The 15,636-nt window shown below is 62.7% G+C and overlaps 2 protein-coding genes and 1 long non-coding RNA gene across 13 annotated transcripts; 2 read left to right on the top strand and 1 right to left on the bottom strand.

Annotated features, from left to right (window-relative positions):
- Nucleotides 1-925: 925 nt before the first annotated feature.
- Nucleotides 926-10,662, top strand: DMPK (DM1 protein kinase). 11 transcript variants are annotated; one of them, XM_019979248.2, is made up of 15 exons: nt 926-1,239; nt 3,343-3,467; nt 3,721-3,804; nt 3,894-3,989; nt 4,283-4,431; nt 4,559-4,652; nt 4,950-5,156; nt 5,238-5,486; nt 6,194-6,279; nt 7,599-7,707; nt 8,450-8,607; nt 8,708-8,805; nt 8,966-9,012; nt 9,335-9,420; nt 9,758-10,662. In XM_019979248.2, the coding sequence occupies exons 1-15, from the start codon at nt 1,080-1,082 to the stop codon at nt 9,915-9,917; spliced, it is 1,908 nt and encodes a 635-aa protein (XP_019834807.2). In that variant the 5' UTR covers nt 926-1,079; the 3' UTR covers nt 9,918-10,662. The 11 variants fall into 11 exon arrangements, with proteins under 11 accessions (XP_019834807.2, XP_019834811.2, XP_019834806.2 ...); XM_019979252.2 differs by having other exon boundaries at nt 927-1,239; nt 3,376-3,467; XM_019979247.2 differs by having other exon boundaries at nt 927-1,239; nt 5,238-5,501.
- On the bottom strand, nt 10,578-11,746 carry LOC109572464 (uncharacterized). Its single transcript, XR_002182801.2, has 2 exons — nt 11,560-11,746; nt 10,578-11,294 (listed from the first exon to the last, which is right to left on the bottom strand). It is a non-coding gene; the product is annotated as an uncharacterized lncRNA (long non-coding RNA).
- SIX5 (SIX homeobox 5) lies at nt 11,514-15,636 on the top strand. Its single transcript, XM_019979246.2, has 3 exons — nt 11,514-12,354; nt 13,316-14,112; nt 14,371-15,636. Exons 1-3 carry the CDS (start codon nt 11,552-11,554, stop codon nt 14,985-14,987), a joined length of 2,217 nt encoding a protein of 738 aa, XP_019834805.2. The 5' UTR covers nt 11,514-11,551; the 3' UTR covers nt 14,988-15,636.

The following is a 15,636-nucleotide window of genomic DNA, read 5'->3' as shown; positions in this document are numbered from 1 at the left end:
AACTCTCAGAGGGAAGGGAGCCGCCAGTACCCCTTCAAGGTCTTCAGTGGGCGTTTTTAAAGTTGCCTTTTCAAAGTGTCCAAATCATAAGTGATGGGTCCCCAGAGAGCCCCCGAGGTCCCCTGAGTGACCTGCTGCCAGCACAAGCCTTGGCCTGCTCACTCGGCCAGGGGGGCCCTGGCATCCAGGGCCGACCAGAGACCACGGTTTCCTCTGGGAGGACTGTCCACCCTGGAAAGAACAACGAAAATCCCTCCTGGCGGCTCTCTGAAGCCACAGGGAGTAGTGTCTTCCCGCTCCGCCCTTCACCCCCCGAAATGTTTCTGTTTCTAATCCTAGCCTGGGCAGGAATGTGGCTGTGCAGCCAGGGTCCAGGGAGCTATTTTGGGGGCTCCTTTGGCTCCCCTAGCTTTGGCCAGTGGGTCACCCCTGGTCCTGGCTGCTGAGGGCCTCCATTCCCAATTCTCTCACCGCCCCTTCCCCACCTCCTGCCCAAAAAAAAAAAAAAAGGGGGCAGTGTAAAACAGAGGGCCTGAGGGCTAAATTTAAACCGTCCCAAAGTCTGAATCCTTGGCTGAGTCACCCGCAAAGCTGCCCTGGCCTCCAGCCCCCCCTTCCCAGGCCTCACCCCTTTTTCTCCCCTCCCAGCTCCAGAGCTTGGGAGGGGTGTTACCAGATCACTCTGAACCTCAATTGGTCCCCTCCGGGGAATGGGAGGGCTCATCTCTGCCATCGGTCACACCTGTGCCGGGCCTTTTCAGTGGGGGAGGGGGAGAGTTTGAGGGTTGAGATTCTCCACTGCCCCCCACCTCATGCTGAAGCTTTCTGAGGGGCCCGGGGAGGTGGGAGTGGGGGGGCCCTGGCTTGTGAGGGGTTAAGGCCAGGAGGCTGGAGGGGGCCGGCCCGAGGGGTGGGGAGAAAGGGAGCAGCCAGCGGAGAGAAGTGGCCAGAGAGGCCCAGGGGACAGCCAGGGACAGGCAGACATGCGGCCGGGGCCCTCACAGGGCCCTTCAGGCCCCGTGACGGGAGGACCCTGAGCCCTGGGCCCGGGGAGGGGGCCATGGTGCTGCCTGCCCGACATGTCAGCCGAGGTGCGGCTGAGGCGGCTCCAGCAGCTGGTCCTGGACCCCGGCTTCCTGGGGCTGGAGCCCCTGCTCGACCTTCTCCTGGGCGTCCACCAGGAGCTGGGCGCCTCCGACTTGGCCCAGGACAAGTATGTGGCCGACTTCTTGGAGTGGGGTGAGTGCCCACCTTTCTGCAGGGGCTTCTCCACCCTCCACCCCCTCCCCCCGGCCCAGGTTTGGGGATGGGGGCAGGGCAGAGGGAGGAGGTGGGTCTGGGCTGGTTGCTGGGGGCAGGATGGACATAGGGCGAGCTTCCCATTCAGGAGCCCAGAACTTGGGGCGACGTGTGCCTCCCCCTGTGCCCCACTGGGCAGGGCAGAGCGGGGTCAGCAGAGGCCAGGGTAGCCATGACTCAGAACCAAGACTTGGGCGCCATGGTCAGCTGGGCTGGGCGCTGCCTCTTGTGGCCCCCCTGTACCCCCTCCCCGAGTCTAGGCCTAGGGACCTGCTGGGGAGCCCTGTCTCCTAGGGAACTCCCCACCACCACCAAAATGGGCTCCATGGCCCTCCACCCTGCCAGAGTGCAGGGGGAGTGGGAGAGACAGAACAGGGCAGCTGCCAGGGGCGCGGCCGACGGGCAGGTGTTCGGCGCCAGCCTCTCCAGCTGCCCCAACAGGTGCCCAGGCCCTGGGAGGGCGCGATGACTCAGGCCCCAGGGAGAACCAGCTCTGTAGACAGGCATCACCCAGCACCCCCTGGTTGGAGGAGGAACAACCAGGGTTCTTCTGGGAGGGCCCACTTTCTCTGCAGGTTCCGTGCTGCATGCCCCCCCCCCCCCACTCAAGTCCCTTCTGGCTGAGTGTTCCCCTGGAGACAGGTCCACAGGGAAGATGGTTTAGCCTCAGCCTCCTGCTTCGTCTGCCTTCAGCCTTTCCTGGCCAGGGCTCTGGTGCACTCAGGTTTCTGTCTCTCTCACATCTGCCATTCTGGCCCTCAGTAGCCTGCTCCTGGTCCTGGGACCCTGTGTGTCCCTGTCCCTGTCCCTGTGTCCTCTCTCTCTGCCTTCTGCTCCCTCTCGTGTCCATCTCTTTCTGACCCAGGCCCTGCTTCTCTCCTTCTCATTTTGCAGACGGGAAGGTGGAGGCCAAGTACTTGGCCTCTGGGAGAACCTTCTCCCCACATCCCCCCAGCCCTTAGTAACTCTCTCAGCCCCCTTCTTGCTGCAGGATAAACTGAGACCTGAGGCGGGGACAGGAATCAGAACTCCTGTAAGGAGCGCTCCTTTTGTGGCCCGGGCAGCATCCTGCGGCCCCTCCCCTGCCAGGCTGCCGGGGCGGGGGAGGGGGCCTGGGTTCCCGCTGCCTTAAAAGGGCTCAATGTCTTGGCTCTCTCCTCCCTCCCCCATCCTGGGCCCTGGCTGCTGCCTCCCGGCCGGCCCACTCTCCCCGAACCCCAAACCCCAAACCCTCTCCGTAACCCACAGTATCTTCCCTCATCCTTAGCTGTACCCATCTCCCTCTCTCTCCTGCCTCGGAGGCTCCCAGCCTCTTCCAGGCCTCCCTGTCCCCCTGCCCCTGAGTCTCCTGCCTCCACCCTCTGCCCTCTCTCTCCCAAACTGCCCTCTACCACATTGCTGGCTCTAGAACCTTGGGCAGAGGACTTCACCTGTCTTGGGTCTTGGTTCCCTATCTGTAGATAAGGAGTGATAGTAAAACCTCCTCCTGGAGTTGAGAACACAGAGAGAACGCATTTGACTGCGTCTGCAGCTCTGGTGCCCAGGCTGTAGATCCACGCTGGCTTCATCTCCTTCTCCTGTTCCTTCTCCTGGCCCCAACCCTAAACTTGGGATTTCCCAAAGTGTGGGCCACAAGCCACCTGTATCTGAGCCTAAGGTGCTGGATTAAATTGCAGGCTCTGGGCCATAACGCAAGACAGACTGAATGAGAGAGTGCGCTGGGGGTGGGCCAGGTCACCGGGAGTAGGGACTGAAGCCCCAGGAGCTCTGTGAACTGGGCCTGTTTCTTCTCTCTCTGGTTATCACAGACTGCTTTCAGCAGACTTGTTACCTCAACCCGTTCATCCTGCACCCCGGAGAGCCCTCTGGCCTAATGTCTGTCCCAGAAAGGGGTTCACAGACATCACACCTCTCTTCATAGGAGGGCAGTTTAGGGCCCCCCAAACCTCACAAAACGTTTATGTGAAGAAGGAGGCAGAGAGCCCTCAGGGGAGAGGCAAGGACAGGGGACGGAGGGTGGGACTGCCTCGTCTCCAATGTCAGTCCCTGTGATTCTGGTTCCCTCCACGCCTCCAGTGGAGCCCATCGCGGCGAGGCTTAAGGAGGTCCGGCTGCAGAGAGATGACTTCGAGATTTTGAAGGTGATCGGACGCGGGGCGTTCAGCGAGGTGAGCCTGGAGCAGCCAAGGCAGCTCAGTGGGGCTGGAACCTGCCTTTTCCTACAGTGGGAGGGGGACGTAGGAGACAGGCCTGAGAAAGTGATGAATGACTGAGTTTAGAGCCTAAGGCGAGGCTTGAGGCCAACGGGCGTGGCTTGTGGGGGCGGGGCCACTCCTGGGCCGGGTTACGGGCGGAGTCCTACCCCCGCGAGCCGGGTGTCTCCTGTCCACCTCCGCCCCGTTACCCTGTTTGGGCCTTCAGGTGGCGGTGGTGAAGATGAAGCAGACGGGCCAGGTGTATGCTATGAAGATCATGAATAAGTGGGACATGCTGAAGAGAGGCGAGGTGAGGGCCGGGCTGGGTGGGCAGGGTACTGAGGATCCCCCCTTGCGTCGCCCCCTTCCCCGCCCGCTTCAGCTCCGGGTGTCCCGCAGGTGTCTTGCTTCCGCGAAGAGAGGGACGTATTGGTGAACGGGGACCAGCGCTGGATCACGCAGCTGCACTTCGCCTTCCAGGACGAGAACTACCTGGTGAGCCCCGGGCTGGGCGACTGTGGGTTCCATATTCTGGACATCGGGAAAGGTCTTTGGGTTATCTTTCTCCCTGACTCTCTTGGTGGGGAGTGAATTTCTGTCTAGTGACATCCTGGAGGAACGAGGATTGAGGGTGGTGGAGGGTGTCTGTTTTGGCCTGGGAAATCTCTGGTGGCTGCGCCTGCGGGGTCTCTGCCCAGGGATGGGGCGTCTCTGGGAGTCTTTGTCCTGGGATGTCAGAGATCGGTGCCCAGTCGGGGTACCGACCCCCATAACACGCCCCCTCCCAGTACCTTGTCATGGAGTACTACGTGGGCGGGGACCTGCTAACGCTGCTGAGCAAGTTTGGGGAGCGGATACCGGCCGAGATGGCGCGCTTCTACCTGGCCGAGATTGTCATGGCCATAGACTCGGTGCACCGGCTGGGCTACGTGCACAGGTGGGCGTTGCCGGGGCCCAGGGGCGCGGGAATCGGAGAGCTGTGATCCTTCAGAGGGTGGGGCCTGGTGAGACGACGAGAGAGAAGCTCGCGTATCCCCCTCCCCTTCCTTCTTCCCTCCGCACAGGGACATCAAGCCGGACAACATCCTGCTGGACCGCTGCGGCCACATCCGCTTGGCCGACTTCGGCTCCTGCCTCAAGTTGCGGGCGGATGGAACGGTGAGCCGTGTGTCGGTCCTGGGGCAGCTCCAGCGACCAATAAGGGGTGGGGTCGGGGTGGAGGACGGAACCGGAGGGGCAGGGTGTGGGGCGGGCCTGAGGCGTGCAGGCCGAGCCAGTGTGAGGGCAGGACCAGATATGGAGGGGAAAGAGGAGACCAGGACTAAGCCTGCTTGTGGGGGCTCGGTGTTAGAACAGGCAGAAGGAGGGACTAAGCTGCAGGGTCGAGGTTAGGAGGAGGCGGAGTCAGAGATTGGAGGAGCGGGGCCAAGCTCAGCTATGGTCCTGTTGGCTCAGGTGCGGTCGCTGGTGGCTGTGGGCACCCCGGACTACTTGTCTCCCGAGATCCTGCAGGCGGTGGGCGGCGGGCCGGGGACTGGCAGCTACGGGCCCGAGTGTGACTGGTGGGCGCTGGGCGTGTTCGCCTATGAAATGTTCTACGGGCAGACGCCCTTCTACGCCGACTCCACCGCCGAGACCTACGGCAAGATTGTGCACTACAGGGTGAGCACCGCCCGGGGAGCCTGTGACCTCTCCGCAAAGGCTCCCAGGTAACAGCCCCTCTTCCCTGCCCCTTCCGAGCAGGAGCACCTCTCTCTCCCGCTGGCCGACACAGGCGTCCCCGAGGAGGCTCGAGACCTCATCCAGCAGCTGCTGTGTCCCCCGGAGGTGCGCCTGGGCCGGAACGGAGCAGGGGATTTCCGGAAGCATCCTTTCTTCTTTGGTCTTGAATGGGACAGCCTCCGAGACAGCGTTCCCCCTTTCACGCCAGATTTCGAGGGTGCCACGGACACGTGCAACTTCGATATGGTGGAGGACGGGCTCACTGCCATGGTGAGCGGGGGCGGGGTAGGTACCTGCGACCCCAGCTCTGCAGAAGGTACCCCTCATACCTCCGCCATAACACTGAGGTTAGGAGAGTACCCTCCTCCTGGGGTCCTGAAATAAGTGCTTCCCCAGAACCCCTGCTCTGTGGGGGCCGAGTACTGGGAAGCCAGCAGTGACCTAGACTCACAGTCCAGTGGGAGACCCAGACTTGTCCCTGACAGTGACGCCCCAGAGAGATCAGGTCTGAGACGGGCGGGGAGGTGCAGGGGGCGCACCTCCTGATGCAGCATGAAAGGTCCTGGAGGGCTTCCTGGAGGAGGGGGCTACGTGACCTGGAAGGATGAGAGGTGAGAAAGCACCATAGAGGAACCCCCCTCCCTTCCTTAGGCCTTCTCTCCCTCAGCTGTTGGTACAAGCTCTCCCAGGCTTGCTCTGTCTGACTGCCCTTGTACTGGACACTACTGGGGACACTTATGGACCAAATCAGCCCTGGTCCCCACCCTCCTCTACTTACAGTTAGGAGAAGATATACCTTTACTGTGGCAAGTGCCCTGAAGGAAGCAGCAGGATGTAGTAAAATTACGTGGAGTCCACTTTGGATAGACCCCGGGCTGGGGTGGGGAGTGGTGGGCACTTCAGCCAACACTGGGAATGGGTGAGGGGCCAGTCCTGACAGCTGCTGCTCACCTCACATCTGTGTTTCTCTTGCCTAGGAGACGCTGTCAGACATGCAGGAAGGCATGCCGCTGGGCGTCCACCTGCCTTTCGTGGGCTACTCCTACTCCTGCATGGCCCTCAGGTAAGCATGGCCCCTTTGCAGCCTGAGAGGAGTGGATGGGGGAGGGGGAAAGTCCCTCCAAGAGGCCCTGGGGGCTGCTCCAGGTTATCACATCCTGCCTTGATGGCGCCCAGGAGACTTGCAGGGTCAATCTTGGAACCTTATCGTCTTGGGAAGTAAAGACTTTTAGGAGCCCAGAGTTGCAAGACCTTAAATTCTCAGACCATGAGAACTTTGAAATTTAGATTCAGTTGTAAAACCTCAGAGTCACAGACTTGGCCTTGCAGAATCTTCTCACTTTCCACTTTTCCATGTCTAGTGTACAGTCATGGGACCTCACAGTCTTAGAAAATAAGGAGTTTAGAATTGTTAAGTCAGTCTTAAAAGAACACAGACTCATTGAATTACATAACCACAAAGCCTTTTTAAAACATTGATTCTGCAAATAATACATTTGCCTATCACAATTATATCAGACAAAGCCCGCCAGCAGCAGCGGTCCCTGGCTCACACACACACACCTCCTTAACAACTGTGGGAACATGCTGTATTCTAACACGTTCTGTTATTGGACAATGTACTGCAAATGCCATTTCTTATCACGAACAAACTACCACACAATCCTGACCTGCTGGGGAGTGCTCTCCCCACTGGACCGGCAGGACTTAGTCAACCAGCCTTTCTGTCCTGACCTAAGCTGAATGAACAGCCACGAATTGGTCTTGGCAAAGGTCTTTATCCTCGTCCAGGGTCATTGGGTCCTTGAGGACCAGTTCCGTAAGAGGGACTGCTGAGTTGGAGGGAACATCACTTTTATTGCAATTTCATATTCCTTGGGAGGGTCTGTCTTCCTCCCAGCACCTGGGTCTGAGGGGGTAGGCTGCTCTCTACTGTCAGTCTTGGGATCCCACACCCAATCTGAAGACCACCTCTTTGGAGGTTGCCAGAGCTGGGCAGTGTGCCCCTCACTTCCTTAGTCCCTAAGGAGAGGGGCCTGAGAAAGGGACATGGAGACGGAGGGGAAAGGAAGATCTTAGAACATGGGTGTCTTGACTCCAGGTTCCCAAAGAAGGGAAGCTCGGCTTCCAGGGGCCTGAGGCCATGCCAGGGGCTGGCCTTTTCCTAACAAGAGGAGGACCTGTCCCTGCCCCACCCCCAACCCCCAGCCTGGCAATTTGTCCCCTTCACTCTGCCTCTCCCCCTCCTTAAACCACAGAGACTTCAGGTCTGGCTGCCCCAGGGCATAGGCTAGGTTGTCCTGCCTCTAAACCCAGGGGATAAGCAGCCTCTGGGGTGAGGCCAGTTCACCCTCCCACCCCTTGGCCACCTCCTCTCCTCAGGGATGATGAGATCCTAGGCTCCACGCCCATGGAACTGGAGGCTGAGCCATTGCCTGAGCCATTGCAAGAGCCCAGCCTGGAACCCACAGTGCCCCCACTAGAGGAAACGGTGAGTCCCTGGAGGAGAGTCAGTGAGGGATGAGAAGGGAAGGCCTTTGGGGATACCGTGTGCCGTGGAATGCTGGACCTCCTGGGAACTTCCTCAATAGAAAGGGGTGGAAGACCAAGTGGAGACAAGGCTACTTTGGTCAGACGTGACCCTCACAAAGAAATTAGAACAGGTCACTGAGTTCTAATTTCTAATGCATGGAGGGGGACTCTCAAGGGAGGGGAAGCCCCGGAGAAGGAGGAAAAGCAAAGAGAACCTTAAGAGTAAGGGCTCTGAGGTGGGAACCAGCTGATTTTGCTCTTAAATGTGAAAGGAGTGTAGCAAGGCTGCACTGTTCCAGGAGAAAGGACAGTGAAGAATGAGGAGTGGGGTGGCTGAGGCCAGCCCAGGCACACCAGACAGGGCCTTTCAGTGTGGTGTGCCTCCTCCTGAGGGCTCTGGGGCTGGAGACAATCTGAGCAGAGGAGGGACCTGGTCAAGTTGGGCAGTGTTGTAGGAACAGACCTTTGGTTTTGGTGTGGATGGGAGGAGACCAGAGTAAAGGCTGGAGATGAGTAGGACTGGGCTGGCATTACCCCTCCAAAGAAGGGAGTCTGGATCACTGTGGAGCTGTGGAGATTCCAGAAGGATCTAGGGGGTGCAGGAATAGAGGTCAAGGGAGGACCCCAGTCCTGCAATCTATGCTCAAGCCTTGAATGCTCCCCAGGCCTCAGGCCACCCTAAGCCTCGTTTCCATACCCAGGCTGAAGCGGCAGTTCCGGAGACCATTCCGGAGGCGGTGGCAGAGCCGGAGGTGACGCTGCGGGAGCTCCAGGAGGCCCTGGAGGAGGAGGTGCTGACCCGGCAGAGCCTGAGCCAGGAGCTAGCGGCCATCCATAAGGCCAACCAGAACTTCGCCAGGTCGGGGTCGGGGTCGGGGTCGGGGCCCGGGGGCAGTCACCACCTTTAGCAGCCTCTCAAGCCAGAGCCTCAAGGGCTCACGGTCCTCACCTCCCCGCAGTCAACTCCGCGAGGCCCAGGCTCGGAACCGCGACCTGGAGGCGCACGTCCGGCAGCTGCAGGAGAGGATGGAGTTGCTTCAGGCCGGGGGAGCCGCAGGCGAGTCCCTCACCCGCCCCCTTCCCTGAGGTGCCCGGGGGAGGTGGGCCCTCGGCAGGTGTACACACCTGGGGGAGGGCGAGGGGCCAGGCTGGGGCACGCCGCGCCACCGCCCTCGTCGTCCCTCCACGCGCCCTACGCCTCTCTCTTCTCCTTCCAGCTGTCACGGGGGTCCCCAGTCCCCGGGCTACGGATCCACCTTCCCATGTAAGACCCCTCTTTTTCCCCTGCGTCAAGCCTGCTGCCCCTGTCTGCTGCCCCTGTCTCTGTCACCCCGTACCCCCATCCAGATTTAGGGCTCCCCTCTCTTTGTGGTTGCAGCCAGTAGATATTCTCTATTCACCCCACATCGACCAGATCTCCCTCGTTTAGGCTTCTCACCATATCCCCATTCGGGATATCCCATTTGGGGTCTCCCTAGATAACCTCTCTGACCTCGACTCCCCTCGCTGTCTCTCTCCCACCGCCGAGGGCGGCCGGGCCGAGCTGGGCTCAGATCGGGTCACCTGTCCCTTCTCTCTCCAGCTAGATGGCCCCCCGGCCGTGGCTCTGGGCCAATGCCCGCTGGTGGGGCCAGGCCCCATGCACCGCCGCCACCTGCTGCTCCCTGCCAGGGTACGTCCGGCTGCTCACGCCCGCCCGCCGCGCGCCCCCGCCCAGCTCCACGTACCCGAAGTCGCCTCTGCTTAGCAGCGCCTCTGCGGGGCTCGGCCATTGGTGGGGAGGGGAGGGGTCTCGGGCAGCCAATCAACACAGGTCTCTAGGAAGCAGCCAATAATGAGTTCGGACAAGACTTAGGTTTGCGAGCCGGCCAACCAGAGCTACCCGCCCTGTGAGGGGGGCGGGGCGGGTGCCGGGGGTTGTGGACCCTCTTAGGCGTAGGCGGGGCAAGTCCCGGGAGCCAATCAGAGGCTCGCGTCGCTGGGTGCTGACCCTCGCCCTCTCCCTGCAGGTCCCTAGGCCTGACCTATCGGAGGCGCGTTCCTTGCTCCTGTTCGCCGCTGCTCTGGCTGTTGCCGCCGCCCTGGGCTGCATTGGGTTGGTGGCCTGCGCCGGCCATCTCACCGCAGTCTGACCCCGCCCGGGAGCCGCCTTCTCCGCCTGAACCCTAGAACCCGAGCCTGTTCTACACTCGGGCTCTGCTGGAGGGTTGGGTGACCAAGGCAGGGCCCAGAAGCCCCTCCCATCTCCTCCCAGTTCACAACACTCTGAGCGTGGGTCTCCGCTCCAGATTCAGCCCCGTGATCCGGGCCCGCCCCCTGGCGGCCGGGGAGGGAGGAGCTGGGGCTGCGGCTCCAGGGAGGCTTGTAGCGGGGAATGCTGCTGCTGCTGCTGCTGCTGCTGCTGCTGGGGGGATCGCGGACCTCTTCCGCCTGCCTAGCTGAGGCCCCCGACGTGGATGGGCAAGCTGCGACCTACAGAAGGCAGCAGGGCCAGGGCCCATCTGTTTCTCACCCTCCAGGCACCCCCACCCACATTGGCTCGCAAACCACAAATCTTCCTTGTGCATGAGGCCCCGCCCCCTCAGGAAGGCTCTCTTTCCGCAGCGAAAGTCTAGCGCGAGCTCCGCCTGCTTTCTTGGGAATCGTTGTTTTTGACAGCCCCGCTTTTTCCGGGATTCTCGCGCCCTCCTTCTCACATGCGCTGCTCTCGGAGCCCGCCGGCTCCATCCGCCTCGGCAGTTTGGGTATTTATTGACCTTTCCTCTGACCCGCTGACAGGCTCCAGGACCCCAGCACCCTAATCCACGTTTTGGATGCACTGAGACCCCGACATTCCTCGATATTTATTGTCTTTCCCCACCTAGGACCCCCACCCCCGATCCTCGCGAATAAAAGTCCCTTCCGTCTGCCCAAACTTCTGAAATTCCTTGGGGTCCGCAGCTTGAGTCGAGGGCAAGACGCTGCTCAGCGGGCCAATCGGAAGGCGAGCGGAGGCGGCCAATGGCCTGGCAGGAAGCTAGCGGGAGGCGAAGCGGACGAATCGGGTGGGGGGTAGGGCTGGGGGCGTGGCCTAGGAAGCCGGCCAATAGGAGAAGACGAGCAGGCCCCTCGGAGGCACCGCCCATTGTCCAGCTGTGGCCCAGCTGTGCCGTTCGACAGCGTTGAAGAGGCGGGCTGGACTGGCAGCTAGCGCAGCCATCCTCCTACCACTGCGCCTGCGCGGGCCACGCTCATCCGTTCCAGAGACTTGGGCTCGAGAAAAGTTGCTGCAAACTTTCCAGCCCGTTTCCCCCGCCCTTTCTCCCAACCAGACCCGCCCCCCTGCGGAGCCGGGAATTCCGAGGGGCGGAGCGTGGGCCGAGATGGGGAGTGAGGGGGGCCTTCGGAGGACCCTGGAGACGGCGGCGTGCAGAAGCTTAGTCTCGGGGCAGAGGTGGCTTCGCGCCCTTAACCCTCCCGGACGGCCCGTTACCTTCTCCGTTGTCCCGATGGGGAAACTGAGGCCCTGAGCCAGAGGCACACGCGGGGGGAGGCAAAAAGCGCGGCCTGAGGCGGAGGGAAAACAAAGGGAGAATCACGGACAGACAGGGAGGGGGACGGGCACACACACAGACACTGGGACAGAGACCCTAGTAGAGAGCTGGGCCTGGCATCGGTGTTGAGGAGGGGAGACGCGGGTCCGCGGGAGAAGATCGGGAAGCACGAAGTGGGGGGTGGGGTGGGGAGGGGAGACGGGCGGGGGAGGGGGCTGGGGAAAGCCCGAGGGAGGAGAAGGAGGGAGGAACTTCCCAAAGTTGCAAAACATGGCTACCTTGCCTGCGGAGCCGAGCGCGAGGCCGGCGGCCGGGGGGGAGGCAGTGGTAGCGGCGGCGGCGACCGAAGAAGAGGAGGAGGAAGCGCGCCAGCTCCTGCAGACTTTGCAGGCGGCCGAGGGTGAGGCGGCGGCGGCGGCCGGGGCCGGGGCGGGCGAAACGGCGGTGAAAGTGGAGGGCCCCGGATCCCCAGGCGTCCCCGGGTCGCCCCCCGAGGCCACTGCCGAGCCGCCCACGGGGCTCCGCTTCTCGCCGGAGCAGGTGGCGTGCGTGTGCGAGGCGCTGCTACAGGCGGGTCACGCCGGCCGCTTGAGCCGCTTCCTGGGCGCACTGCCCCCGGCCGAGCGCCTACGTGGCAGCGATCCTGTGCTGCGCGCTCGGGCCCTGGTTGCCTTCCAGCGAGGCGAGTACGCCGAGCTCTACCGGCTGCTCGAGAGCCGCCCCTTCCCCGCCGCCCACCACGCCTTCCTTCAGGACCTCTACCTGCGCGCGCGCTACCACGAGGCCGAGCGGGCCCGCGGCCGCGCGCTGGGCGCGGTGGACAAGTACCGTCTGCGCAAGAAATTCCCGCTGCCCAAGACCATCTGGGACGGCGAGGAGACCGTCTACTGCTTCAAGGAGCGCTCCCGCGCCGCGCTGAAGGCCTGCTATCGCGGCAACCGCTACCCCACGCCGGACGAGAAGCGCCGCCTGGCCACGCTCACCGGCCTCTCGCTCACGCAAGTCAGCAACTGGTTCAAGAACCGACGACAGCGCGACCGGACCGGGGGCAGCGGCGGCGCGCCCTGCAAGAGGTGAGGGGCCCGGGGCGGCGCTAGTCCGGCTTTCCCGGGAACGTACCCCCTCTCCCAGACCCGTTGTCCTCGGACACCCCCCCGCTCACACCCTCAGGCGCCCGCCGAGCGCGAGGAATCCGCGTGGATTAACTAGGCACTCGCCCAGCCCTCCACCCTGACACCGCTGCTCCTCTCGCAGAGGCTGGGGAGACCGCCTCCCTCTACTCCACTCAAGGCTCCGTCCCAGATCCCATCCGCGCCCGCGGCTAGACTTGGGGGCGGCAGTGAGAAAAAGGGGCTGCGGGAAAGGAGTGGCCTTTGTCCTCGCTCCCGGGCGTAGGGGCTTCTTCAGGCCCCTTCGCGGCCAGTCCCTCCCTGACCGCGGCTGTCTCTTCGTCTCTCCCGCCCCACCCCCCAGGGCCCAAACAGCGTGGTCCGTCGTCTGTCTTTGTTGTGAAACGTGAACCTTCCCCAGCTCCGGTTTCCCTGTAACCCAAGCCCTTCCCCTCCCACCCTGCGCGCCGGCCTCTTGCTCCTTCTCCGACGCCCGGGGGGAAGGGAAAGGGGGGGTTGGGCACCGGGAACTGAGCTGGCGAATCCCTCCTTAGTGTCTCCAAAGCCACTCGGCTGTTTTCAGGCGGACTCTGGAGACTTCGGGCAACCCGGTTGCTCAGCCTCCCGGATCCTAAAGCCGAGGAGTTGGGAGAGGAGGGTCCCCTCTCACCCTCAGCGTTCAGCTTGAACCTTTGGGCAGTGGTATCAGGACCAGGCTTGCAGGGACTCCTCCCTGGGGTCTGAGAGAGGAGGTTTCATTAACTCTCTGAAATTGCTCACAAAATGTTGGGCTGGGGAACATGGGGAGGCAGTGGGTGGCTTGTGCTTCCTCGGAGCACTTTGCCGCTGGCTCCAGGCAGGAATGGGGCTGGCCCGAGGGGAAACACAGCATGAGTCCACCACTCACAATCCTCTCTCTGGCCAGCGAGTCTGATGGAAACCCCACTACTGAGGACGAGTCCAGCCGCAGTCCTGAGGACCTGGAGAGGGGGGCGGCTCCGGCGGCTGCCGAGGGCCCAGCGCCAGGCTCCATATTCCTGGCCGGGGCCTCCCCTCCCGCACCGTGCCCTGCCTCCTCCTCCATCCTGGTGAATGGGAGCTTCCTGGCGGCCGGCAGCTCTCCAGCAGTGCTCCTCAATGGGAGCCCCGTCATCATCAACAGCCTGGCCCTGGGCGAGGCCTCCGGCCTGGGCCCCCTGCTGCTCACTGGGGGTGCCCCTGCTCCACAGCCTAGCCCCCAAGGGGCCAGCGAGGGCAAGACCTCCCTGGTCCTGGACCCTCAGACCGGGGAGGTTCGACTGGAGGAGGCTCAGCCTGAAGCCCCGGAGACCAAGGGGGCTCAGGTGACTGCTTCAGGGCCCTCTGGAGAGGAGGTCCCTACGCCTCTGCCCCAAGTGGTGCCTGGCCCCTCTACGGCAGCCACATTTCCACTGCCCCCAGGACCAGTGACTTCCATGGCTGCTCCCCAAGTGGTGCCACTTTCCCCACCCCCTGGCTACCCTGCTGGCCTGGGCCCCACCTCCCCGCTGTTGAATCTGCCCCAGGTGGTGCCCACCTCACAGGTGGTGACCCTGCCCCAGGCTGTGGGGCCGCTGCAGCTGTTGGCAGCTGGGCCAGGCAGCCCAGTGAAGGTGGCTGGTGCCTCGGGCCCTGCCAACGTGCACCTGATCAACTCCAGCGTGGGCGTGACTGCGCTGCAGCTGCCTTCGGCCACTACCCCAGGTAACCCCTTCTGGTGGCTGGGTGGGGGGGTGCACTTGTTTTGGGGAGGAGGGTGCTGCTGGTGCGCCTCCTGGGACTGCAGTGGGGGGAAGGGAGCTCTTCCCTGGCGGGTCCCAGACGCTCCTGAGGCTCAGGCCAGAAAGACTTGGCCTCACCCTGACCCTGAAGGGGCTCCTTCTGCCTCTGGTTAATCCCTGTGCATGCCCTCCATAGGCTTCATCCTCACTTGGGCGCCTTGGCTCCCCCCTCTCCCCACAGGAAACTTCCTGCTGGCCAACCCTGTGTCTGGCAGTCCCATTGTGACAGGTGTGGCCGTGCAGCAGGGCAAGATCATCCTCACCGCCACTTTCCCCACCAGCATGCTGGTCTCCCAGGTCCTGCCACCCGCCCCTAGCCTGGCCCTGCCCCTGAAGCCGGACACAGCCATCTCGGTGCCTGAAGGAGCCCTCCCGGTGGCCACCAGCCCCGCTCTTCCGGAGGCCCACGCCTTAGGCGCACTTCCTGCACAGCAGCAACCCCAGCCGCCCCCTACCCCCACTGCCTCCGCGCCTAGCCTGCCCTTCTCCCCAGACTCCTCTGGCCTCCTGCCCAGTTTCCCGGCACCCCCGCCCGAGGGGCTGCTGCTGTCGCCCGCAGCCGTGCCCATCTGGCCAGCTGGGCTGGAACTGAGCGCCGGCACCGAGGGGCTGCTAGAGGAAGAGAAGGGGCTGGGAACACAGGCCCCCCACACCGTGCTGAGGCTGCCAGACCCTGACCCCGAGGGGCTGCTCCTGGGGGCCACCGCGGGGGGCGAGGTGGACGAGGGGCTGGAAGCTGAGACCAAGGTCCTGACGCAGCTACAGTCAGTGCCTGTGGAAGAGCCCTTGGAACTGTGACCCGCTGGCCCCCAGGCCTCCCCTGACAATGGTGCTCAAAATCCAGGCGGGGAGGAGGGACCCTCACAGCGGCTGCTGTCTACCCACACACACTACACCCTCCCAGGCCGGGCACTCAACCTCTCTGTGCCCTGGAGGTCCACTCCTCGGACAGGATGCTGCCTCTGTTACAGCCCTCTCCTTGGTCTATATGGGGAGATTTGGGGATCCTGACTCGGGGGCTCTGCCCCCCCTTGACCTGGTACTAGCTGTGAGCTGAAAGCCCTGCCGAACGGCTGAATTTCCCCTGCCCCCTACCCCCAGCCCTCTCCCTATCACTCCCTGAAACACTATTAATAGCTCCACTGATGTTCAGCGTTCTCAGAACTGCTTGGAATCCAGGGTGGAGGACGGGCAGTCCTGTGCCCAGAGACTCATGGACCCTCCCAGCTGGGCCCTTCCTGCCCACAGGTGTAGGGGGTGTGGGCCGGGGTCCTCAGTTAGCACCTCCTGGACTAGAGTCCCCGGTACCTTGTCCAGCCCCAGACCAAAGATCCCCGACCACCGGGGCAACCCTGACCCCTGTGTCTAGTTTGTATCCTAAATCTTTATTTTTCTAGGACATGTTATGCCTTCATTTCCATTAAAATAAACAGACAACTAGAACCTC

Source organism: Bos indicus, chromosome 18, assembly GCF_029378745.1.
Source record: "Bos indicus isolate NIAB-ARS_2022 breed Sahiwal x Tharparkar chromosome 18, NIAB-ARS_B.indTharparkar_mat_pri_1.0, whole genome shotgun sequence".
In the NCBI taxonomy this organism is placed as follows: domain Eukaryota; kingdom Metazoa; phylum Chordata; class Mammalia; order Artiodactyla; family Bovidae; genus Bos; species Bos indicus.
Note: the sequence above shows the minus strand (reverse complement) of the source record. Positions and strands in the feature narration are given on the sequence as shown.

Bases quoted from the DNA above. Each gene is read 5' to 3' on its own strand.
- DMPK (XM_019979247.2), top strand. From the start codon at position 1,080: ATGTCAGCCGAGGTGCGGCTGAGGCGGCTCCAGCAGCTGGTCCTGGAC. The intron at 5,157-5,237 runs GTGAGCACCGCC...CCTTCCGAGCAG, and splicing joins GCAAGATTGTGCACTACAGG to GAGCACCTCTCTCTCCCGCT. The intron at 9,421-9,757 runs GTACGTCCGGCT...CTCTCCCTGCAG, and splicing joins ACCTGCTGCTCCCTGCCAGG to GTCCCTAGGCCTGACCTATC.
- SIX5 (XM_019979246.2), top strand. From the start codon at position 11,552: ATGGCTACCTTGCCTGCGGAGCCGAGCGCGAGGCCGGCGGCCGGGGGG. The intron at 12,355-13,315 runs GTGAGGGGCCCG...CTCTCTGGCCAG, and splicing joins GGCGGCGCGCCCTGCAAGAG to CGAGTCTGATGGAAACCCCA. The intron at 14,113-14,370 runs GTAACCCCTTCT...CTCTCCCCACAG, and splicing joins GCCTTCGGCCACTACCCCAG to GAAACTTCCTGCTGGCCAAC.